Source organism: Protopterus annectens, chromosome 6.part0 (assembly GCF_019279795.1).
Source record: "Protopterus annectens isolate FY-2018-M chromosome 6.part0, PAN1.0, whole genome shotgun sequence".
Lineage (NCBI taxonomy): Eukaryota > Metazoa > Chordata > Ceratodontiformes > Protopteridae > Protopterus > Protopterus annectens.
The window spans coordinates 332,674,544-332,701,111 of NC_056737.1; the positions used below are offsets into that span (position 1 = coordinate 332,674,544).

At 41.4% G+C, this 26,568-nt stretch overlaps 1 protein-coding gene across 1 annotated transcript in view; it reads right to left on the reverse strand.

Annotated features, from left to right (window-relative positions):
• The window catches only part of LOC122803834, a gene marked incomplete at its 5' end in the record, with an annotated part of 970,101 nt that overhangs the window by 412,057 nt on the left and 531,476 nt on the right, over nt 1-26,568 (reverse strand). Inside the window, one exon of the mRNA XM_044073518.1 lies at nt 2,115-2,339. Coding sequence (XP_043929453.1) covers nt 2,115-2,339 — 225 coding nt within the window. The remainder of the gene's footprint in view (nt 1-2,114; nt 2,340-26,568) is intronic.

The window sequence follows — 26,568 nt, forward strand, 5'->3', positions numbered from 1 at the left end:
TATCCTTCTCTGGAAACAGACTGAACTGACAGACTGATAAGACTAACACAGCAGGTAACTGTAATGTACACTTTGGCAATAAAGGTCACAAAATGGCATCAGCCAATGCCTCTCTTATACCAGTGGCATCCTGATATACAAGTGTGGGGGCAAAGCAGTCAAAGCCACTGAGGGATGGCACACCTGTGGAAGTTGGGCCAGCTGTCAAGCTATCTACAGGCAAGCTATCCAAGTGATTGTGACTGCAATAGTGAACAGCACAATGAAAACCCACATCATGTATCAAATTTGTCTGCTCCTGATTTTTCCTTCTCAACAGCAGAAGTTCCAGTGGGTTAGTGAATACATCCAACAACCATTCCTGGGCAGAATTCTCCCTGGATAAAATAGACAAATAAAAAGGATTTCATGTAATGAGCTGGAATGCCATGCCACCTGTATCAGAAACAGAAAACAATAATGTCTTTGACAACACAAGAAGTGGCATCTGCAGAGAATGAAGAATATATGTGGTTCTGGACTCAGAAGACTATCCACAAGATACTGGTAAGATGACTTCATAAAGACAGCACAACTCAGGATAATGGCTGCCATTCTCTGGATCTTTTCAGAACTGCAACAAGGTGTGTAAGACAAGTTACACCTTGGTGTAACATGCAATGAGTGCTGTGCAATAGAATGACTCCAAGACAAAAAAAAGAGAAACATAGCACAAAGCCACTGACAGATCTTTCTAGGTCAGCACTACTCCACTCTGCTGTACAGAACAGCCTATTGTACCAGACCCATGGAAGGAATGTCAACACCTTTGGAATGTGGTCTTTATACTGACAGAGATATGAATACGAAGTCTCACACAGGAGACTGCATCCTTGATTATTCATCAACAAGAATAGACCCAGCTGTGATGGACACATTATGTTCTGCCTCTTTTACAGAATATATCTGATAGGAAGGCCTTGAAAACAGTCCAGGTTTGTTAAAAACTGTTATTCATTCACAGATGGACGCAAAGCATTAATTTCCATTCATATTGTGCGTATTCACACTATCTGAAATGCCACAAAGTAGCAGCAGATGATGATGATGAAGTAATCCAAATCAAGGTTAGGTCCCAGGAAAAGCAAATAATTTAGTGGTCGTCTAAAAGCAAGGTGGACTTCAGCATTGGTACTGGTGTAACAGTGAGGGCACATAGAGCACTCAAAGAGATGATGTCATAGGAAAGGAAAAACAGATGTCCAGCATGGACTGCTCTCTGCTATACGGAAGTATAAAAAAAACACTAGTGAAGAAAACGTATTACAACACTGAAAGTAGCGATATAAAAATCATGTGCCATGGGAAAGCAGTAAGTTGTTTTGTTCTGAGAAGATGAAAGACTAAGTATCGCAAGTGTAAATGAGCAGATGTAGCCTGTAAACACTTTCCACCCAAGTTTGAACCCACATATATCCCTTAGATCAATCTTAAGGTTCCTAAAAGTTATCAGATACATTTGGGATGCATGGCTAGGCTTAGGCCCCTGCAGTTGTAAGCCTAGTGTACACCCTATGGTGCCGCTACCCTGGGTGCAACTGTCAGGGGATGCGATTGGCAGTGATGAACAGTTGTCAATGGGATGCAAGAGCAGCACCAGTATATATTTATGCAGCCTGCAGATTTACATGGGGCTAATCTAATTTCTGTAATAATCCCGATAGTGCAAATAACAGTTGCGTGTAAACACAATTTCCTTCTGAACAGGATTCTAAATGTTAAAAAAACGAAAGATAAAATTGTCTCTGTTAAGTCTTGGCATGTTTTCCACAAAATGGCTATATAAAAACATTACAAATATGCTGAAATGAAGCAGTCCAGGCTTTATGGTGGTCCAAGTAAATATATCTGCAATAGGTTTATGAAGACTACAACATTTAGACACAGCAAGTGATACTTTTATGCTTATTGTGTTTAAAACATGGCAACTGCTCTTTAGACATAAATTTCAAACAAGCAGGCTTGGGCTATTAGTAAACATACAGGTGTGGCTCATTTGTTAAGCTCTGTAAAATATGGTGTGCATATACAATTAATTCTGTGTACAGTGGCAGTAGCAGTTATTGTGAACTTACTCTGGCAGTGATAGGTCTTCCAAGCACAAGTCCTCTGACCCAACACCATTAGCTGCACAGTGCAAAACCCACTGATTTAGGCATACGGCTTCAAATCCAGGGTGATTTGTAATACAATCAGGTGTTGGTGTCTCAGCTTCCATCACATGGAGGATTTTTTTGACTTCCTTACAGCAGTAACAGTTGGCAATATCGTCCATTGCTTCACAGCTGCTGCAGGTACACCTTGATGGAAGAAAATAATTACACTTCATTGAAAATACTATTCACATAATTACTGTAACAACAGATCATGAGACAGTCTCAAATGACTACTTCATCCCCCTCTTGCCTGTCAGAACTTCAGCATTCCATATCAGTCAATGTTAGGGCATGTTTATCCAGAGTGGAAATGCCTTGTATCTTGGTTGGTGGGTGATAGCTGAGCATCAGTGGTCAATCATCCATAGGAGACTCAGTTTTTAGTTTATAGGCATGACATCCCCATGGAAACTGCTCTCCCTAGCTTGACAGGGTCCACTGCTAGTATATATGCATACTTCAGAATAGGTGGAACTACAAAAACGCTACAGTCTTTTTCCTGGTTCATGGTACTGTGAACTGTTCATTAGCACAGCAGCTGAATTGCGTTCTTCCCTCCCTCCAAGGACTGGTGAGCCAGCACTGTCTGCCCAATCCCACATCCCCTAGTGCACAGGCTGCCATTCAGACCCAGGCCACCTGGGGCCACAGTCAAGGCTTTATCCCCTAGACCACTGTTATAGCTTATCACAAATAATTACCTCTTTTTATTTGTCATGTGAAGCTGGAAATCAACAGGTGCAAACTAAGCCATGACTCAGACAAATGTAGTAACATTTCTTGCATCTTAGCTCACATCTGGTTACCTCAGTGTCTCATTTCTATCATGAAGCTGAAATATAGCAAACTTAACTCACATAGTAGAACTAGCAGTTCATGCTGGCTTGCCTGGTAGGGGCTGGGGATATGTCCTCATGTCTTTTTTGTACTTAATTCCTTCAAAATTAGTTGTTAAGTAAAAAGAGCAAAGTTAAAATGGTTAAAATTAAATAAAATATACTACAGTTAAAAACAGAGACATGACAGAGTTACAGAACCGACTCGCTCTTAACACTCCATTAAGTATTTCTGTCTGATTATAGTACCCAACAACAAGATAACAATGCCTGTCTTGTTTCTTTCATTTTTATCATCCAAATGTATATTTTCATTTTTAATCATTCTTTTGTTTATGAGTTTTACTTTCAAGTAGAGCATGCATTAAAAATCCATCCACCTGTTTATTATACGTGTGCTTTTATTTTGGCAGACCATTTACGTACATATTTTCTCTAAAAGTAAGTATTGTTCAGTTCACATTTGAAATACAAGTACATTTTACAGGCTCAGAATGGAATCAAGAGATTACATGTAAACACTTCACATTCATTTTTAAAATGTAATATATGAAAGATATTGAATATCTGGACTGAAATATCTTGCTCTTATTCAAAGTGTTGTTGTAAAGAGTGTGAAGATATGTGAAGGCTGCCAGGCTAGCCAGATAGAATTTTGTGGATAATTCTGTCATTTATAAATATTAATGTAAGCCACATGCTTGTTCTCTTTGTTAAATGCTGAACTTCAAAAATGTAACCACAATGCACTCTGCTGAAGGAAAGTTGATTAGTCAAGCATTGTATAATTCCTTTGATCTCAAACTCGGTGCCGAGATGTCTGGATGAAGGAATTCTGGCTATTGTTTTGAGACCAGAGTTGATTGCTAGAATTTGCATGAATAATGTCTTTTATTGCTGTAGCTTTCTGACCAGGTGCAGCATCAAAAGGGCTGTTACACTGTGGGTTTCTGTTAGCCTGGGAACCAGAGAGAAATGATGTAATCTGAAATGAGTTAGTAATTTATCAATTTAAGGACAGAGACTCAGAGCACTTTTGCATTTGTCTTCAGAATATCCATCACAACCACCAGTACTGTCTTGCTCTATATGTAAGTTTATTTTAGAACTGTGTTTTCTCTTAGATATAGCTAGTAAATAGGAAGATTAGACTAATTGTTTTTCTGTATTGATGTACTATTCTACTGTATTATTTTAAGCATTTTCCTGTGATCCCTGAAGTCTTGACTAGCACTGTGTAGTAAAAAGTATTGTCTTGTGTTCTTATTATTTATTATTAAATATTTTTAAACCTTTCAACTGTGGCTGTTTTATGTAGAGATAATTTAAGATCTAAAGTACATTGCATGTATATAGTGATACTGTCCAAGCCACCCCAAATAAGCCTTGCTGTTCAGTCACACTTACCATTTGGATAATAATATTGCACAGTAATAATTGGACACCTTTTCTTAAGTGCCTTTTTAGTAACTGATATTAGTGATTGGTAGCAGCAATTTCTACCTTATAACCTGGCAGAGAAGGGGGCATAGCTGGAGAACCTGTGCCAGCCTTCCCCAGGAGTGCCTGCATGTTTGTATATATCATGTCTCAAAGTGTGCGTGTGTCAGCTACTCGGGCAAGGACACGAAGCACTGGTTGGACAGAAAGGGTGTTGGAGATTTTAGTTTGACCACTAGGCTGAGATCTGGACTCTATAGCTGTGTCAGTGGGGAGTCTTATTGGGGATCTGAAGACAAAGGGAAAAACAAGCCCCAGACTGACTATGATCTCTGTGTGATCTTAAGGGTAATTGTACTTTACTGTGTGCGTATTGTGTGTGCTCTTAAGGGTAATTGTATTTTACTGTGTGTGTATTTGTTATCCTTCCCAATGTGGACACCCCTCACTGGTGTTAGTGGTGAGGCTAGAGTCTCCTTGATTGTTGGGTCAGTGCACGGGCATCACATATTAATGGTCTGGCAGTGGTGAGATATCCACACCACATATTAATTAGTTGGTAAATACTAACTGGCTTGTAGCGGTGTGGGTAGTATGAATTCCTGTAGCTTGTGTACAGTGATCTCTGAAGGTGTTTTTGTACTTTAAATCAGCCACGCAGTTAATTCAACAGATCTGAACTTCTCTTGTAACATAAACAGAATAGGCCCCCCATCCATGTAAAACAGAGATCATTCCTGATCTTATTCAAACAAAACCTTGACAACTGGATGGGAATTTGTAAATTTACCCCTGGTCTGGCCCCAGTGCCCCTTATGGACAGAGGCCATCAATAAGGAAAGTATTAACCTAACACCACCCCCCCCCTACAAATCCATAGCTACCTGCCTACTAACATGCCCCACCCCACATCACTTGGGACTCAAATGGTTTGGAGTGTACGGCTAAGCATGTAAGGGCCCTAGTGGTTGCTAGCATAGTAATAAACTATGAAAGCTATGAAGCCATGCTCTGCAATGGACTTGAATGGTTTGTTTAGAGGTAATATTTGTTTGACCCATCTGAAATGAATTTGATTAACTACCCATTCTGGATCTATGTTCAGCTGGGTCTAGAGTCCAAAAAAAAACAAACCACAAAACTGCCTTTTGACTAAAAGTACAACTCTACCTCCAGTGTGCTTGCCTGGACAATCATCTCAAAAGGAAGCACGATGCTAGCCTAGTAAAGGGTAGTCTGTGGCAGGTTCTTTGGATTACTATACATCTGAGACATGTTGAAAAATCCAATATTTGATTAGGCCTAGTTTATTTACACTATGATCAATTTTTATGTCTTTTGTGAGACATAGAGAAGTTGATTCATGTAGACAGGGAATGCTGACAACAGTGGGTGTCTGGTAAACATAAGGAGCATGGATTTAAGTTTGTTGTCCAAAGAATGCATCTGGAGTGAAAGCAAAGAAAGCAAATTAAAAAAGCTTGATTTTGAACAAATGGATTAGTAATAGCAGATGGTTACAATTTTTAGCTGTTAAAGAAATATGGGTTGTTTAGACTACTCTGTGGCTTGGGAACATGCAGTGAAAAGGCATATACGAATGTAAAGCCAATGTTTGGGGGAAGTGTGGGCATAGGATTACTAGTGGTCTGTGGGGTAATGTGGACATGTGCAACTACAGTGGGTAAAACTGCCTTTCAGTTTATAGCCTGCTACAGACCACCCTCCCAAACCCAGGAACCCCACTCGGCCTTCCTGAGAACACTAGAAAATATGAAGGTCTCTCCAAACACCATTATATTGGGCGACTTCAACTACCCAAACATAGACTGGGAGCATTACTCTAGCTCCAACACCCTAGCCCAAAGGTTCCTAGAATTTATAAACTCAAATGCTATGGGACAACTTGTTACCACTCCCACAAGAGGGGAAAACATACTGGACCTGATCATCACCAACATGGGGACTCTATGCTCCAGACCAGAAGTGTATCCCTCACTGGTAAGATCAGACCATAAACTAATCTCACTGGATATTCACATTTCGACCCCACCCCCTGCCCAGAAAACCACAGTGAAAAACTTCACTAAAGCAAATTTCACACTCCTCAAAACCGAGGTGGAATCCTTCAAAGCCCCCGGGCCTGTGGAAAATACGGCCCAGACCGCAGAATCCTTTATAAATGCATTCTATGAACACCTTCAGGAATGCATGGATCATGCAATCCCAAATAAAACCAAGACCCAATCCTTGAAAGGCAGACGTCCTGTCTGGTGGACCCCAGCCATAAACAAACTATACAATAGAAGGAGGAAGCTACTACATGATAGAGCAAAATCCCAAAAAGGGAAGGCATCTCTGATCAGTATTAGCAAAAAACTGCGGACACTCATAAAATCGTCTAAGGCCAGCTTCGAGTGAAAGATTGCACAGAACACTAAGGATAATCACAAGGCTTTCTTTAGTTATGTTAGGAACCTGGGTGGGAATTCCCAGATATCCTCAGAATTAGTCCAAAATGACAAAAAATACACCGAACCCACAGACATTGCCAACATCCTAGCTGACAGGTTCAGCGCAAACTTCTCCCCCCCCTCCCCACAAAAAGGGCAAATATCTATCCCAGCAGAATGCTGCCCCCCTGACATTTCATGCTCAGGTAAGAGCCGCCCTCTCAAAAGTAAAAAACACAGCATCAATGGGACCAGACGGTGTCCCGGGCTGCGTCCTACATGAACTCCAAGAACAGCTAAACCCAAGCATAAAACTACTGTTCAAACTCAGCCTTACTACAGGATATGTACCCAAAGAGTGGCGTACAGCAACAGTGGTCCCTCTCTACAAATGTGGTGCCTCAGCGGATCCTGGAAACTATCGCCCCATAAGCCTGACTAGCTTGGTCTGCAAAGCTATGTAAAGGATCATCATGGACCTCATAAATAAAGATATTGGGGACCTACAGACACTGGATCCTACCCAGTTCGGCTTTGTTAAGGGCATATCCTGCCTCTTACACCTGGTCGATTTCTTTGAAACAGTCACCAAGGCCATTGACGAGGGGAAGGTGGTCCACACAGTCTACCTGGACCTCGCAAAAGCCTTCGATACAATACCCCACTCGGGCATTATAGATAAGCTCACCAGCTTAAATATAAACCCCTATGTCACTAGATGGGTTGCAAACTGGCTCAAGGACAGAACCCACATGGTTAGAATTGCTGGAGCCATGTCACACTCCAAACCAGTTACAAGTGGCATCCCACAAGGCTCAGTCCTGGGACCTCTCTTGTTCGGCATATATTTCTCTGAGATACAGGCCATCACGGAAGGACTGTGGCTGACCAAGTTCGCAGATGACTGCAAACTGGGTGCCATAATCGACTCTCCAGCCAACACAAGCATCCTCCAAAAGGGCCTCATAGAAACAGACAACTGGTGCCAGAGCCATGGCCTCAAGCCAAAAAGTGTATAGCCATCCCCTTTGGCAAAACCAAAGTGCCCACAAATTACCACACTGGTGGTAATCCATTAAGTACAGAAGAAGTAATTAGGGACCTGGGGACCCAAGTTGATAGCAATCTCTCATTTGACAACCACGTGGCCAAAGTGGTTAGAAAAACATTTTATATAGCCAACCTAATCATGAAGGGATTCACATCTAGATCAGGGGAGGTCATCGTGCCTCTTTACTCATCCCTCATCAGGCCCATAATTGAGTACAATGCCCCTTTTGGGATGTACCTTACCAGACACCTACAGCAACTGGAAAGATCCCAAAAGTACCTCACCAAGAGGATCAAAGGGCTCAAACAGATGCCATATGCTGCCCGGTTAAAGAAACTCCAGCTTTACTCAGTGGCATACTGCATGCTCAGAGGCGATCTGTGCCTGATGTATAAAGCCATGTCCAACCCGGAATTAATGGACATGCTGCACCTCAGAAAATCCAAATCCCATCGAAGCTACGCTTGAGAGACTTGAACCTCAGCACCGAAATAAATAGGACATGCTGGAGGGACAGATTCATAACCCAGAGGCTCCCTTCACTCTGGAATAAAATCCCAGTCCAGGTTAGGCAGAGTCCCTCATTGACTCTCTTCAAGAGGAATCTTGATGAGTGGATGTGAGATCGTAGGTTTACCCCGGGTATCACTTCTGTGTCACTGTTAGACAGAGGCACAGTATACTAACCTCGAAAAAGGACATAGCAAAATTAATTTAAAATGGGTGGCGAAAGCCAAACACACTCTGGCTAGGCTTATAAATGCCCTAGGGCAGATAGCCTAGTATGAACCTATGAACCTATGACATAGACTGTGACAGAGGCTTAGAAGCAGAATGCAGTCTTTGTAAGCAGTTAAAGACATTTGTTATTTATAAATGATACTGGACTGCAGAGCTGTAAGGTGAAAAGCAAGAAATATAAATGGGAAGATGTGTTATGTGATACTGTTTAAGGAATAAATGAATGTAAGGAGTGTGTAATATGTAGGAGTTACAGTGCAGTCAAGAGTGTAGAGAAATATGAAGAGTGTAAGTGTTATACAAGAATTATACTGTACTCATAAAGGACTGTTTCAAAGACAGAGTAACTTGTGCCTGAAAAGCTAGCAAAACTAATGTAAAGGGTGACAGGCTGAATATTTTAAGTACAAAAATGTTCAGGAGCCTTAGAAAGAGTTTGGGCTCTCATATCCAAACAGGAAGAAAGAAGATCAGACATAAGGAGCTAGACTGAACTCCTACAAGTTAAGGGAGTATGGGAGTTAAAGGAAGCATTTGTGGGTGGTCTCCCCAGAAACCACTGGATGAAAACTTGACAGTGACACAGGATCAGTTTAATGACTGGATATAAAAAGAAGGTAGAATAACTGCAGTAATAACATTTTCTCAATACAGGTATATTAGTACAAAGTGTTAGAAAAGTCTGCTTTGTCCAGAAACTCCATCCATCCATAATCCCTTTTTCTCATTTTTGCACAAGGGGTTGGGGTGTCACTTCAGCAGCGACAATCATCTAAAGCCAAGGTTTACACCGCCGGGTGGCTAGCCCTGCCAAGGTAGTTCTTCTTCTCCAGAAACTCTAGGAGGTCATAAAATACAGTCTATGACAGAAAGTCTGTAAGGCTGTGCCTGTAAGTATCAGGTACCTGTACTCACATACTTCTCTAGTACAGAATAAGTGACACAGAGTCAAAAGTTACTGCCACTAACAAGTTAAGCTGCTGTAATTGTGCAATATATAATTTTAGCAACAATTACGAGTAAGGAGTAGCACCTACATATCCAATGGACACAGTCAGCCTGTAAATCTTGCCCTAGGTAATACATACCCCTTAAAATAACCTCTAAGGGACATAAATCTGTGGGATACATTAGGATGTTTGGGTAGACTTATAAAGGCCCTAGAGGTTGTTAGACTGGCATACACCTTTGATCCTTAGAATGTTACAGATATAAAGTCATACAAGGGATCAATGCCTTCTTTACCTTTATGCAGGCACTACACTGCAGATTATTTCTTCTGATGCAGTTCTTAAGTCCACAAGTTTGCTGTTCATTCTTTTGGTCTTATTTTTGCAAATCCATAATTTGGGATGAGTGTATCTGGACAATCAATTTCTGAAATTTCAGTTTCTGGCTTAAGGATTCTAAGTAGGGTTGCCACCTTTTCAAATGGCCAAAGTGGGACATTTTCAGGACACACATCAGATTTTACAGGCCGACACATACCCACGGTCAGTACAAAGGATAGAACTTAACTTATTTGCCTGAATAAAAGCTTATTCTTGTAGCAGTTTTGTTGCTTGCTCTGTTTCTTGTAACATTTAGGTATTTTAGATACAGAAATAACTATTTTATGCAACTATTACATAAAATATGGGACATAATTATGTCCTACAATCTCAAGAGATTTGCCATTTTTAATACTTTTTGTCAGGACACAACTGCCCAAAGAGGGACTGTCCCTCGTAAAGTGGGACAGGTGGTAACCCTAATTCTAAGATATTTTCTGTTCCACACAGTCTTTCCTTTTGCTTCATTATAGCTTTTTTAACATCTGTTGCTTTGCTCAATACTGCCTTTACCAGGATATATAGATTACTGACGGATTCCTGTATAGTAGTCTTTCCTATGTAGGACAATGGTTTCACAGTTATACCAATTGACATGTCACTAATTTACTATTAATAAGGTCTCAAAAAAAAACAACCAACCACAACAGATAATAAGATGGAGAAGTTAGTCACACTAAATTCTGAACCATAATTTTACTTGCTTAGATTAAGCTTCAACAGCTACAACAACTTAAAAACAGCCACAGGACACAGTCAGCACACAAAACATCAAGGGGACGTAAGCCTACTCAAGTGCTGTCCCACACAAATAGAAAAAGGTACTACTTTTGGAGGTAAGGGTACATGCTCATGAAGGAAGGGAAATGTAGAACTTTATAAGGCAGCTTGCTTTGACATTTGTCACTCAGTGTTTCAAGGTAAGGCACGACCAGTTCAGCCTGAAGTATGAGATATGCCTACCTAGGAAGTTTTTGTTGAAGGGGGACTCCAGAGAAAACAGTATAGTCACAACTGATGGGGCTGAAACAGACCCCCTTCCCTGCCTTCAGATCTACTGTCTGCCTACTATTCTCTCATCCCAGGCAGACATTTATTTCTGCAACTTTTTTCCTCCTGTACTGGTCCACTCATGTTTTTTTGGTTGAGCAATTTCTCAAGTAACTGGAAACAACTGCTTGGCCAACCGGAGGGCCTTTTCCTTCTCCTTAAGCTTCTACTAATATCTTCGAAGGGTAGATAAAGATTCTCATATTCAAGGGATATTTAAAAGCTGTGCTTTTACACCCTTTGGCAGTGGTGGATTCTAAGGTAGGTACGCCTCCCAATGATTGTCTGAAACAGGCATCTACAGCATCATAACCATGTTTAATAGTGTGTTTTATGTATGTCTGATAACTGTGTCCTTCACAGCCTCATCAATAATGTCTTAAGCCATATCCTCCTCTTCTTTCTCTTGTTTCAAGATACACATGGACCCTGACTTGTAGGGGGGTTGGCAGTTAAAAGCTATAATACGAGAATAGTTGAAAAGTATACCTGTAGGAATAAACGTCATTTGTTGAAAATGTACATAATGTAGTTTTGTGTGTTTGTTCCAAGTTAAAAGGGGATAGGTGGGTTCTGAAAATAGTTTGTGTCTGAGTGTTTTCAGTGAAGCAAAAAGTTGTGAAAATTTGTTACATGTTCAAAAGTAGATGAAAGAAACAACTGCTCAAAAGATCAGCCTGCCAATGATTAATGATACATGTAAGCCAAAATTTGGAAATACACACTGAAAAGAACTGTCCTCTGTAAGTAGATGGCTGCCTAGGATTGTGAAAGACTTGTGGGACAGAGAATAAGATTGTGCTGCAATCTTATAAGAGGATAAATAGGGGGGTTTGGAGTAGCCACGTGTTGAGTCAACAAAGAGAAGGCCAGAAGTAGGTGCAAGAAACATATATGGGTAGTTTTCTTTATTTAGGATAGAAGTGGATTTTTTAATAATCTTTGTTAAATCCCATTTTAGGCAGTGACAAGAGTAGGCAAAGATTAATAGAAAAGAAAAAATATAGTAATATTTTTTCATGCAGTATACTTTTTTTCTTTTTATCAATTATCATTTACTCCAACATTACATAAATTCCACAATTCCTGCCTTCCACTGAATGTCATTGGCTCCTCCACAACATTATTCTGCATGTACAGTTCCCACATTTTCCATGTGTTTCTATCTAAGTTGCTCCTTCCCTTTTCTAAAGATCCCACCTCCAGTTCTTTTATCTCCCTTACAATACTCAGGACTTCAATTACAGCTGAATTACACTTCAGTTTCCATGCCCTAGTAACTGTTTTGGTTGCCAGCAACATAAACCTTAGTAAGACATTAATTCAGTTATCAAAACATGTGCATTACAAGTTGAACAGTACTGGGTGGTAAGTACAGTGGGTAACCCGGAAGGGGTTTATTTTGTATATATTTATGCAGTGAGCACTTCAATTTTTGACTGTTTTCTGTGAATGCTGAACTCGAACCACTAACACCAAAATATCCTGAATATAGCCGATAATAGAAAATAGTTACACCACAAGTATGAAAGTTAGGGGCACTCGTCAGGGTAGAAAGAGAAGCGTGTGAATAGAGAGAGTTTTTAATTAATCTGTTTTTATGTACTAGGCTCTGTAACTTGATATATATATGCGTTGTACATGTCACTTCAGAATCAGAACAGAAATGAGCTCTTCAGAATCCACTACCTAGTTATTCTGAATATAAACATCTGTTAGTGTGGGGGGGGGGGCACCCCCAGTATCAGCACTAATGGGAAGGATGAACGATACTGGGAGGATACTGGGAGAAAACAGGGACTTTTTATTATGTGTTTATGCCTGGAACACAGTATTTATTCAAGAATTGCAGTTGTGGTGTTAAGTCCAAACAGTTGTTTGGGCTAGGCACTGCAGCATACAATGCATAGGTTAAAATGGAAGACTAGAGTGGAGGAAGAGGAGGAGTTTGTGTTACTTAGACCTTGTAGAGCAGTTTTACTACAAGACATTATGATACCTGAAAAAAAGAACACTGATTAATTCAGTCCAAAATCAAAAGACCAGTATGAGCCACAATTATAGGCTTGTTTGTTTTTTGATGCTTGACTAAGAATAAACCACACATTTAATGCGCTAACAACTGGATTTGCTATCCATTGTTTAGCAAAGTCAAGCTCTGAATTAAACAAGCCATAGGAAAATTGCAAATTAGTAGAAACCTATGCTGAGAGATATTTGTATGTGATTGCCAACTGCCTATAAGTCAAACTGTTGCTTACAAATGCACGCAAGTAAATATAAAAAGGGTGAAAGGGCTTTGCCTGCCCTTGGTCCTTTAGGTTTGGGACAACTTTTTTGCCACGTTTAGGAAGTCTTGTAAATTTATGTCCTTTCAAACAGCACTTGAGTATCACTACAGCACAAAACCATTATTAGCTTCTAGGGACCTGTAATGCTTAGCCACAAATTACTAGCCTAATGCAGATTCTATTTAAGCATTTGATGAACTCTGTAGGAATCTACTAAGTTAGTATGTTAAAAAATAGAAGTTATGTTCTTACCATAACGTTCCATGTTAGTTGTCTTCTTCTCGCCTTCTTCTTGCTGGATGGGGTTCGGAGCCGACCTCGGCTCCGACTCGCCACTCTAAAAGCTCGAGAGTTGGTTCCACCGGCTCGAGGCTCCCCTTATATCCCACAATGCTAGGCGAGAGTTACCTCAGATCTCGTTTGTAAGCTAACCCAGCTTATATCAATAACAGTATAACTGTAAACAGAATCCACCTCTAACAGCAGGAAGAAAAGGGGTGACCTACATCCTGAAACAAGAAATATGCATAATAGCATATGACTAAGAAAGAGGTGGTAGAAAGAGAGGTCACGATCACAACTCCTCTAGGTCTGTCCAGGCCAGGGGAAGGAGGGTGGAAGAAGAAGGCGAGAAGAAGACAACTAACATGGAACGTTATGGTAAGAACATAACTCTATATGTTAAGTTGTCTATCTCGCCTTCATTCTTGCTGGATGGGACCGGCCCCTAGCACCTTGTCCCGGGTGGCCTAACGGAACAGACTCCTGAGAACAGTGGAACCAAAATTAGCTCTATGCCTAGAAGCTAAATCCAACTTATAATGGGAAATAAAAGTGTGAGGAGTAGCCCAAGTAGCAGCTGCACAAATGGTGTCAATAGGCAGTCTGTCTTGGAAGGCTAGAGAAGTAGCCAAAGCTCTGGTGGAATGGGCTTTAGGTTTATTAGGCAGTTTTTGGTGTCTAATCTCATAAACAAGGGTAATCAGAGATGTTAGCCATCTGGATAATGATACCTTTGAAACTGGAAGTCCCTTTCTGCTTTCCGCATAGGAGACAAACAGCTGATCAGATTTTCTGAATTGTTTTGTCCTGTCCAAGTAGTACCTTAATTGACGATGAACATCCAGGCAGTGTAATTTTTGTTCAGACCTATTTGAATACTCTGGGAAAAAGACAGGGAGGTCAATGCATTGGTTTAGATTTGATGTTGAAACCACCTTAGGCAAAAGGACGGGTTAGTTCGTAAGGAAACTCTGTCCTTATGGAACAAGAGATAAGGAGAACGACAACTGAGTGCTTGAAGTTCTGAAATTCTTCTAGCTGATGTGATAGCCACCAGAAAGAGAGTTTTCCATGATAATAATTTCAAGGAACATGAAGCTGCAGGTTCGAAAGGGGAAAGAATCAAAGAAGCAAGAACTAAATTTAGGTCCCAAGGAGAAGGAGGATTTCTTATAGGAGGTCTGAGAAGAAAAACTCCTTTCAAAAAGGCTTTGCAAAGTTTGTGGGACATAAGGGCAGATTCAGAAATGCCCACATGAAAATTAGAAATAGCTGCCAATTGAACCTTAAGAGTAGATGGAGATGAACCTGCATGGAAGAGTTCAGCTAGAAAATCAAGGACTAGTTGGATGGAAGCGTGAAAGGATCTATGTCCTTTCCTTGTGCCCAGTATGAGAAACGTTTCCACTTACTCAAATAAATCTTCGAGTGGAAGATTTATGGGAAGCTATCAATATATCTCTAACCGAGTGAGATAATTGAGGAAGCCTGGCTACGGTTGGAACTGGAGGAACCAAGCAGTGAGGTTCAGAGAGGGAGGGAGCGATGAAACTGACCCGATTGGTGGATCAAAAGATCTGGAACTAGGTCCAGACTCCACGGTCGCCCAAGAGAAACGATGTAGAAAGGGGAACCACACTTGTCGAGGCCAGTAAGGAGCAATGAGGATCAATGAGGCCTTCTGAGCGATAGCTTTCTGTATTACTTGAGAGATCAGAGGAAAGGAGGAAATGCATACAGAAGTCCCCGGGCCAAACTTGGACTAGAGCGCCCCTGCGGGGTTGGCCTGGAAAGGGAATAGAGTGAAGTATTCTCTCCACTTGCTGCTTTGGGGAGTACCCCAAAGCTCGCAGCAAGGCTGACCCCACTTGAGAAATATCTCTCTCACTACAGAGTCTTTCAGAGACCACTCGTGAGGCATGAGTATAGCTCTGCTCAACTTGTCCGCAATGTGATTGGACTTCCCGGGGATGTGCGTTGCTATCAGAAAACGCTGAGAAGAAATCGCCCATTGCCACAGTCTGAGTGCTTCTCGACACAGGGTGTATGACCTGGTTCCGCCTTGTTTGTTGATGTACCACACTACAGACATATTGTCTGTCTGGATTGCAATCGTTCCCAAGGGAAGAGAGTCTTGAAGGGCTTGCAACGCTAAAAGCACTGCTCTCATCTCCAGAACATTTATGTGCAAGTGGCATTCGCTTGGTTGCCTTGTGCCCTGGACTGTCCTGCCCTGTTAAGGCCCCCACCCGATCAGGGAGGCATCCGTTGTCAGAGTAGCAACCGGAGGAGGTGGAACAAATGGTCTTCCCGACAGGAGCTGGGGGGGAAGACATCCACCACATGAGATGCTTTTTGCATGCTTGCGTGATCATAATGGTGTGAGACATTGGAAGTTCCTGGTATGACCATTGAGAAAAAAGCATCCACTGAAGGATCCGCATGTGGTATCTGGCCAATGGGAGGAGAGGTATGGCCGCTGCCATGATTCCCAACACCTTTAGAACTAACCTGGCTTTGGCTCTGTTGTTGTTGAGAAGAAGTGACACCAATTTGTGAATGTCTGATATCCTTTGGTTCGTTAGTTGCAGACATGTTTATAGTATCTAAATTTGCACCTATGTAGGTAATAGTACGACAAGGCGACAAAACAGACTTTTCGCAATTTATTGAAATACCCAGTTTTTGACAAACGCGAAAAGTATAATCTCTGGCCATCAAAAGGAGATGCTTGGTGGGAGCTGTGAGAAGCCAGTCGTCCAAATATGGAAACACCTGGAATCCTTGTCGTCTCAGGTGAGAAGCTACCACTGCCATGCATTTGGTAAACACCCGGGGGGGCAGTGGTGAGACCAAAGGGCAGGGCCCTGAACTGAAAATGACTGGTTCCCAGCCTGAAGCGGAGGAATCTTCTGGAGCGTCTGTTCATTTTTATGTGATAGTACGCATCCCGAAGGTCTATAGAGCACATCCAGTTTCCTTTGCCCAAAAGGGGAAGAATGGATTGCAGTGTGACCATCCGAAATCTTGTTTTCTTGACTGATTTGTTCAAGACACTGAGATCCAAAATCGGTCTCCAGTCCCCTGTTTTCTTTGGAACTAATTGAACCTTGAGTAGATTCCGGATCCTTGTTGGTCTGCTGGCACTAACTGAATTGCTCTTTTTGTAAGCAGTTTTGAAATTTCCAAAGCTGCTATATCCCTTTGAGCGGGTGGAACATCTGGAAGGGATTTTTTTGACTGATTTGGAAAACGAAGAAAGGGGATAGAATAGCCTTCGGAAATGATGGACTGTACCCATTTGTCTTGAGTCAGGGTTAGCCAGGCTTCTGGGTACAGTGACAATCTTCCCCCGACTGCCTCCGAAGATGGGCAGTCGGGCAACACCTCAGGGATGCTGAAAGGGCTTGTCAGGAAAAGCTTCCCGATTGCCCTGGTTCTGCGGACCCCCCCTGCCCCTAGGGGTCTACCATTGTTATTCCCCCCTCTGCCTTTGGTAGGAAAACGACTCTGTGCGCCAGGCGAAGTCCCTTGAGATTGTTTACGGAACCACATCTTCCCACCCTTCTGGCCTTTGGGGTAAGGCCTAGAAGGAGTAGAAAAACGGACTCCGACGGCAGAAAGGGTCTTGCCATGAGTCTCGCACCTAGTCAGGGTTTCTTTCACTTGAGGACCAAAGAGAGATGATCCATCAAAAGGGGAGTTTGTGAAAGACGCCTTGAAAGGTTCCGCAAAGTTGCATAGCCGCATCCAGGCGTGCCTACGTAAGGCTACCCCTGTCCCTGCGGCTCTGCTCGCTCCATCGGCCGCATAAGAGAGGAGGCGATGGAGGAGTTGGATATGGAATTAGGGTAGCCAGCTGCGTGTTCATTTTCTTGAAACCCGCAGCTGTAGGGTCCTTAACATTTCACTCGCTTCCTTGATCAAGTCCCTTTGAAGACGAGTGAAATGGCACAGGTAATTCAGCGAACGCATGGTAAATGTCGCTGAGGAGAACATCCGCTTCCTGTACCTATCCATGGACCTAGATTCCTTGTTAGGTGGATGGACAGGCACTGAAGGATCAGCCAGTTCCTTCTTTGTGGCGGCAGCTACCACCATAGCATCCACAGAAACTCCTTTTGATAAAAATTGCTTGTCTGATGGAGCTGTGATGAATTTGGAGGGTCTCCTGGGAGTGGGGTCCACTGAATCAGGAGCCGTCCATGCCTTCTTAGCAACCACCTGCATGAGGGGGTCAAGGGGGACACCCAGGAGGTGGAAGGACGAGAGCCAAACGCCTCAAGATACACAGATTCGCCCTCCGAAGGGTTGAGGGCTGGCCAATTTCCCCTCTGTTTCAGGATCTCCAGAATGTCTGCAAATGAGACATCTTCAGAAGGGGAATGGGGAACCCTCAGAATCATCCAGATCTGTGTCCGACGTGATAGACTCAGGTGAGTCAATGTGCTTCCTCTTGCACTTCCTCTTCCGAGGAGGCTCTTCTGCCAAATCAGGAGAGGCCTCGAAGAGGATGAAATCCCAAAGGGGCTCCTGAGGAGCTGGCTCTCTGCGGTCCGGGATGAGGGAGTGAGTCGACTTACCCTGAGGCAGCATAGGAGGGGCTGACGGAGCCGACTGTGGAGTAGAGCCAGGCTCTAACACACTCCGCATGACCGAATGCACCCCTGTCAGGCAGAGCCAGAGGTCCCCGCTCCGAGGAGCTAAGGACCCCTCGGCACCGACAGTGATGGCTCCGAGGTCGATGTCGGAGCCGAACTCACCAGCGCCGAAGCACCGAGAGGGAGAGGGGGTCGGACAAGGGTCCGATGCCACTCACCCCTCGGAGCCGACGAGGGAGGTCCGGCGCCGAGATTCCTCCAAGGAAGAAAACGGAGCCGACGACGGAGCCGAAGACAATTGTCTCGGCTCGGTGACCACAGTCTCGGTGCCGACACGACCCGCTCAACTCAAGAGAGTCAAGGAGGAAAGAGTTGATGGACGGGCAGGCACCGACTGATGAGTCGGGCTCTGAAGCATCTGGGCTAGTGCCTCGGACTTAAGTAGTCGACTCACCACCCTCTGAAGGTCATGATCGGAAAGCCTCGATGACCTAGGGGAATGAGACCTTTGGCCCGCTCAGACAGCAGGGGAGATCCTGGAGCCGAATGAACGGAGCCAAGAGAAGGTGACCTAGACCTCTTTCTGGTTGTCGGCTCAAGATCTTGTCGGAGCCGACACGGGTACTCGATAACCTCGGCCCGGCCGGAGCCGAGGAAGCCACAGAAACTGTGGACTGAGTCTTATCGGCTCCAGCCGGAGCCGATAAAGGCAAAGGTTGAACAACCTGAGGTCTCGGCTCAGAAGCCGGAGCCGAAGACCTCGATGCCTTAGAGGGCTTCCCTGTTGAAACTGACAGGGAATCCTCTGGCTTCAACAAGCCTCTCAGAATCAACTTGTTTTTCTCTCCTGCAGGACCCTGGGGCTGAAGCCATGGCACACAGCACAGGAGTCCTGCAGGTGCAAAGGCCCCAGACACACAAGAAGTGTGAGCGTCCTGTCAGAGACATTTTCTGACAGCACGCATCACACTTCTTGAATCCAGAGACCTTTGCTTCTTTTGACATTTCCTAACTGACAGGTGTACACTAACACACACCCAAACACACAGTTATACCCTGTCAGTAAAAATTAGTAATACTAAAACAATAACAATTTTAGTAAAAATACTAATAATTAAGTACAAAATTAAAGTAAACTACACAAACACTCCCTAGGAAGGAAGGCCAAAGGCCAAGGAAGAACCAACGGTTCTTTAGTAAGAAAAACGGAAAATTAGGGTCGGGGATAAGGATCTATGTTCTACACTAATTTAGGAAGAATTAAAGTTAAGAGGGGAAAAAAAGAGTAACTTTTGAAGAAAAAGCTAACACTCACCAGGAACCGGTAGAAGCAACCAACCTCGAAGCTGTAGCGGCAAACGAGATCTGGGGTAACTCTCGCCTAGCATTGTGGGATATAAGGGGAGCCTTGAGCCGGTGGAACCAACTCTCGAGCTTTTAGAGTGGCCGAGTCGGAGCCGAGGTCGGCTCCGAACCCCATCCAGCAAGAATGAAGGCGAGATAGACAACTTAACATCTGCTATTTTGGGGATGTGTGGCTTGGATGGCAAGCTGAAAGCAGCAGAGTTCTTGAGCTTTGCAGTCGTCATTTTTTCCTGACAGGATTTTTTTATTTAATTTCACCAACAAGACCTGAAACTACTAAAATCAGATTCTGGAAGTCATAAGCTACAAGTTGGTATAATTTTTAAGATACAGTTTTCATATTTTCCAGTCAAACTTTCAAACAGAAGGGACATTGAAACCACATTCACAAAGGAAGGTGAGCAGCTCTAAATTTTCTCAGCAAGAAACTCCAATGAAGAAAGAAATACAGGCAATCCTTCCTATAGTTCAAGACTTGGTTGGTAAAATAGACAAATTAAAAGTGGACAATGTAAAAGAAAAAAACACCAAACAAACAACTTTATTAAAAGAAGTCCTTCAACAACAAACTGCTGCTTTGGAAGATTCTGTAACAGATACAGACTACAGGTTAACCCAAAGAGAGAAAAGCACAGACTTTCTTCTAAAAAGAAAAAAAACAGACTCATTGAAAAGATAGAGGATACTGAGAAAAGAACCAGGAGAAACAACATAATAATCTATGGCATCCCAGAGCAGATGGAGTGGGACAATATGACTAATTTCCTGACTTCTTAGATTCCTAAAATCCTAAACCTACCTGAAGCACTATCCTTCGGGATAGAAAGGGCACACAAGTCTTTAACTACAACTTCTGTATCCAGTAAAAACAGCTGGCCAAGATCTATTATTGTAAGATTTATCACCACTCAAGAGAACTACCTGGTCCCTTGCTCCATTACAAATTGGTGACCAAACTATCAGGTTTGACAACAACTTTTCACCCCTTGTAATGTCCAAAAGAAGAGCATGTGTCCCTCTAATAAAATCATTAAAAAAGGAAGGAATCAAAGCACAACACATATTCCCAGCAAGAATGACTACGCCTGACAGAAGAAAAGAAAACTTTTGACTCTCTCGAAGAAGCATCCACATTTGTTCAAAAAAGAACATTTTAAGTCAACCTGAGAACTTAAAATGACAAGCTTCAAAAATTAGTGGACTATTAAAGGAAAAAGAAACCCAGAGACAAATGATTATACATAACTTCACATTCCATGCAAGTTTTTGTTTTCTCCCTTCTAAATAATGTGGAATCGTACACAGAAGGTAATGTAACTTTTTTCAATCCTATTACCTTTCCCACAACAATGCTAACTTTATAAATAATATATATTAGTCAAAATTCAAGTACATCAAAATATTATCCAACTGCAAACTACTATTTTATACTTTTATCTCTTTAAATACATGGCATGGCACTACTGAAATTATATAAATCGCTTACTCATTTCATATATTGATATATATTTCTTTTATATCATATACATATTTCATGTATGTGCCTTCCCCTTTCTGTTTTAGTCCTGGTGTCATAGTTTTTAATCACTACAGGAGAGAGAAATGCTTACTGCGTTACTGTTAAGCAATTAAAAAGAAAGTGGTGACATTGTATTATTATATACACATTTACTACTTAACTGAACTTCTGCAAAGTGCTCCATTCAGCTAATATATCTTATAGCTGTGTATGGTTGGCAATTTGAAGCCTTTACTTTAAATATTCATTGTTTTACAAGTTATGCTTAAAAGCTTCACTTCACTAGAAAATTTCCACCTACTTACTTTTTTGATGGAATTTTGACAACTTTTCTGACAAGCTCAAGCTTCTAAAGGTTTCAGCTAGCTCACAGACTCATGAGAAACAATCTGTGCTGTCTTCCAGGAAGTAGGTGTGACCTCTGAACCTGTTTCTCTTCACTGAACTCTAACAGCCAATCAGATTAAAGAATGATCACTTGCAATGTGTTTTCATTCATTTAGCAATTATTTTTTTATCTAAAAAGTCTTATAAGCATAAGTTTTACTGTAAATAGTGATTTATCTAATCTGAATTACATTTATATTTAAGTAAGCATTACAAATATGTTTTTGCCAGTGACTCTCTTAAATACATCTTTTTTTCCTGTCTGCTTTAGTGACATTACAGTCCTGTATTTACTCACAGCAACAAATAATTATTAGGATTAATCAATTTATCTTACTCTGTTTAGATAAAAAAGAATGTTAAGAAATTGTATACAGCTTCATATTCTTAGTTCATGCATACATAGTATATTAAACTGAATTTTTCCTTTTGTATGTTTTTAATGTATGTGCAGTTTTCCTTCTGCTTGCTATTAACCTGTAGTGGCTAGGAATTCCCATTAGATGTCATGAGAGCATTAGTTTGTAGCTTCTATGATAGCTATAGTAAGCCTGGATATAGTTTATTCGTGCACAAGGTCATTAAAATATACAGTTTTATTTTCAAATTAAGAGTTTGTAAATTGTCCATAACAGTTTTAAAAATGTATCTGTCATAATGAATCAAGGAAAGCACTTCTCAGTTTTACTTATAATAGCAGTCTCCATCAAATGATAATATTTAGCATTATATCTATTAAGGTCAATGGGTTGAACAACCCCATGAAAAGGAGTAGTGTCAACAAATATTTAATGCAACACAAAGCAGATTTTGCATTCATTCAGGAATCCCACTTAGTAACAGAAGATCTACACAAATTAACCTTTAAGGATTATAAGATTTTGGTAAATTCAAATTACAATCACAAAAGAAGAGGTGTCCTAATTTTACACATAAATTCAAGGGGAATTACAGAAATAGTTGACTCATATTCAAGTATTGATGGTATGCTTGTTTTAGTCATACTAAAACTAGATAACAAGATGTACACTTTTGCAAACACCTACTGAATACTGAGTATTGGGACTAAACCTGTGAAAAAACATTTAGACACCATAACATTAAAGTCTAAAGGTGAGTTACTATTAGCAGGTGATTTTGATTGCATCTTGTCCTCCTCTGATGCCACAAGCTCTAAGCCCTTGAAGATGTTCACTGTTGCCAAGTACTTGAATAACTACACAAAAGACAGAAACATAATTGAAAATGACGGTGTAAAAATATTATCCTCCCTGAAGTATTCTCACTACTCTTACAGATTTGGCACACAGACTAACACAAAGTATTTGTAACCAGTTCTTTACTGGCCAAAACTGATAATGTAATGCTGACATCATGCCTATGTCTAACCCCAACGCTATCACTTTCAATGTAACACTTAATACTGACCCCTTAAACTTTTGCCAAAGACTACCTGCTTATCTAGTAATAGTACAATGATTTAAAGAATGGTTTCTAGATGAAATAAAGCTTTATCTAGATGCCAATAGTAATGGAGAAGTTTCAGATATTATCCTATGGGACACTTACAAAAGTCAAAAGTCAGTATATAAATAAAGGGAAAGAGTGGGATAAAAAACTGCTAGACATACCAAAAAAAACTGATGAACTAAAGCTAAAACTTCTATCAAAAAACAAATCTGCATTAGCTGGCATATGTAAACTGAACAAGGAATATCATGCAACATAAAATATTAATACATCTGGAAAAAATCAGATTACAATCCTACTCAATAAATCCCAAGAGTATGCAAATTAGATCTAATTGCGGACTGCAATTAGATCTAAATATTTAAAAGAAAAAAGTCACATAAAAGAAATAATATACACTAGAAATAAGACTATCAAAGTTACAGATCTAAAAAATATATTATGTTTTAAAAAGCATTACAATATTACTAATAACTCATCTACAAGTGATAACAAAAGTATAGACAACTTTCTTGCTAATAATATTCAAAATAAACTATCCAGACATAATATAAACAGCACAGACAAACCCTTTTCCTTTAAAGAATTAAAGGAACAAATAAAAAAATCTTAAGACAAAAAAAGGCACCAGGGCTGGATGGTCTAATACTGGAATTTTACAAACTCTTACCTGATAACTTCTTGAAAATCTTACTCAATGCACTGATGCAATGTTAAATCCATAGTGCAGACCGAAAGTGTTAATGCTTCTGACCGCTCCATCCTTTATAGAGCTTTCCTACTTTGGTTCCCAATCACCTCTCTAGAGGAAATCCAAGGGGAAATATAGTGCCTTACCACAGCTCCTATTCTCACAGCTACAAGGAATGTATAGGTAAACAGAGTGCAAACGCCATTGTTTTTCAGGTTATGCACATGGTCTGAAGTGATTTAGTTGGTTCCCAATCACCTCTCTAGAGGTAATGCAAGGGGAAATATAATGCCTTCCTCTACCCTATTCTCAAAGCTACAAGGAATGTATGAGGAAACAGAGTGCAAACGCCATTGTTTTTCGGGTTTTGCACAAGGTCTGAAGTGATTTTAGCTGTGTCCATTGTCTACTAACAGGATCGGTTACCGAGATACGGTCAATCAACCTGATACTTTAAATAGCTGCTGTCGCAGGTATTACCTGCTTTGTAGTGTGACAAGGTCTGTTTCCTGGCTCTTCTAAGGGGGAATTATAGGGGTAATATTACTTAGTAGTGTGACAAGGTCTGTTTCCTGGATCTTCTACGGGGAATTACAGGGATAATATTAATGTGCTAACGCTCTAACCAATGCACATGGTCTTTTATGTTACTACTGTTAGTCAGCCGCTTTCATAGGTTGGGCTTGCTGAAATATGCTTTCTGAGCCTAGTACTTCGCTTAGAAGTATTGAGGCGTTTTCCAACTGCTATTGCTTCATGTTTACTTGCTCCCACCCACACTACACAGTTTTCAGTGTTATCAGCTACATGGTTAGGGGTTTTATTTACAGCTTGGATGGTATCATCCCTGCATCACTCCTGTTATACCCATGTTATAGTCTGCATATTTAGCTCTGTTACAGCCTGCATTTTAACCCCTTTTAACAACAACTAGGACTGATTTTTGTACAATGTATTATGCTATTCAGATAAGGTACTCAGATATGTAGCCTAGATAATTGTTTTTATTAGTGGAACTGCTGCCTGGTTTTATCCTACTGTAACACCTGTATTATTCAACAACTGCTACAAGGGTTAATAACTGCCTGGTTTTGTCCTGCTGTAAGAACTGTAATATTTAACAACTGCTACAAAGTTTTGTTTTAGCTCTGTTAGTCGTACTGTTAACTCTCTTCTCTTAGCGTTTTGTTACATCTTTGCTGCCTCCTTATCTTTTTTCTTTTCCCCCCTCTCTCTCTACACCCCTTGTTCTCTCTTTTCATGCCACTGTGTCTATTTTCCTCCTCCCCTGCTCAACGAATGCCTGTATTGTTCTGCTCTCCTCCCTACAGCTGTGCATGCTGAGGAATTCTACTACGTGACTCTACCAAAGCCCTCGGAATAGCTTCTAACAGATAGCCCCTCTCAAGATACTTTAATAAAGTATGTACTGTCATATATAAACGTAATTGCTATTTGTGTTTCACTACCATGGTGTCTGTACTTCTCCCCACACTAGCCAAGCAGCCTGCAGTGTTTTTTTATTTTTTTACTTGCCCCTTAATCCCTCTTACCCTCCAAGCTACACGACTTATATTTATTGCTACCAGGTGACACTACCCACCCTCTTATTTCAAAGACTACTTTTATTCTTACTCTACTCTCACATAAGCTACCCCACTCTCTCCCTACTTATTCACCCCAATAGCCTGCTGTACCCAGTGCAGTGATTTACTACCTTTCTCCCTTCACACTCTTCAGTGTAGACTTACCTCTGTTGTTTCTATCCTTCAGGTAAAGTCCCACATTTCTCCTAAAGCTGTCTGACTGGTTTCTGCCAGCCACCTTCTCTCCAGCTCTTCCCACTCAGTTCGCCCTACGGGCTCACTCCGCTCCCCTACCCTGCCCCCAAATCTCAACTACCCCCACTACTCCTACATTTATTTTCACAGCAAATCCCTCCCTCTCCCAATCTACCAATCATATCCACTCATCAGCCTCTCCCCAGCCTACCTTCTCCTGCCAATCATATCCACTCCTCCCCACCCAATTAAAGTCCCTTATCTACTACATCTATACATATATCTCCTACCATGCCTTCTCTTCCTCCTAAAGCCATTCTTACCCCATCTATCTGCATTCTACTCCTACTACCTTTATACCATGCTACCTCCTACACCTATAACCAACTACACCCCACCTCCTTATCCTACCCACATTCTCTCCACCTCCATCCTCTTACCTCAGAAACACACTTCCACAACATATCTGCCTCTCTAGTTCAACCCAATCCACTCCATTACTTCAGAATAAAACTTTTCCGCCGTTCATATAAATACTGCAATCCTAAACTAATATCCCACTGCCCACAACTATCAAAATCCAAATCTAAAACACTTCTTCCCTTCCTCAACTACCTCTGCTTAGCCGGAGACATACACCCAAACCCAGGACCATATACTGCCCCTAGTCCCATTCTCCATGTTACTAATAATAAAACCAACCTTAAATACCTCAAATTCCTCACCATCAATGCCCAGCATTTAAAGAATAAAGTAGCTCACTTCCACGCATGGCTAAACCACAACCTACCCGACATTGTAGCCATCTCAGAAACATGGCTAAAACCACATATTAGTGTCTCCGAATTCCTCCTCCCTGGATTCCAATCTCTCAGAAATGACCGCTTAGACAGAAAAGGTGGTGGTGTAGCCTTAATCTACGCTGACTAGCTATCTATAACTCCCTACCCCAATTATATCCCTCAATTCAACAATGCAGAACTAGTAACAGTCCTACTAAAAATAAATAACCACAAATGCATTTGCATAATATCCCTCTATATCCCCCCTGGTAAACAACACCAGTACTCTTGAGGAAATCCTC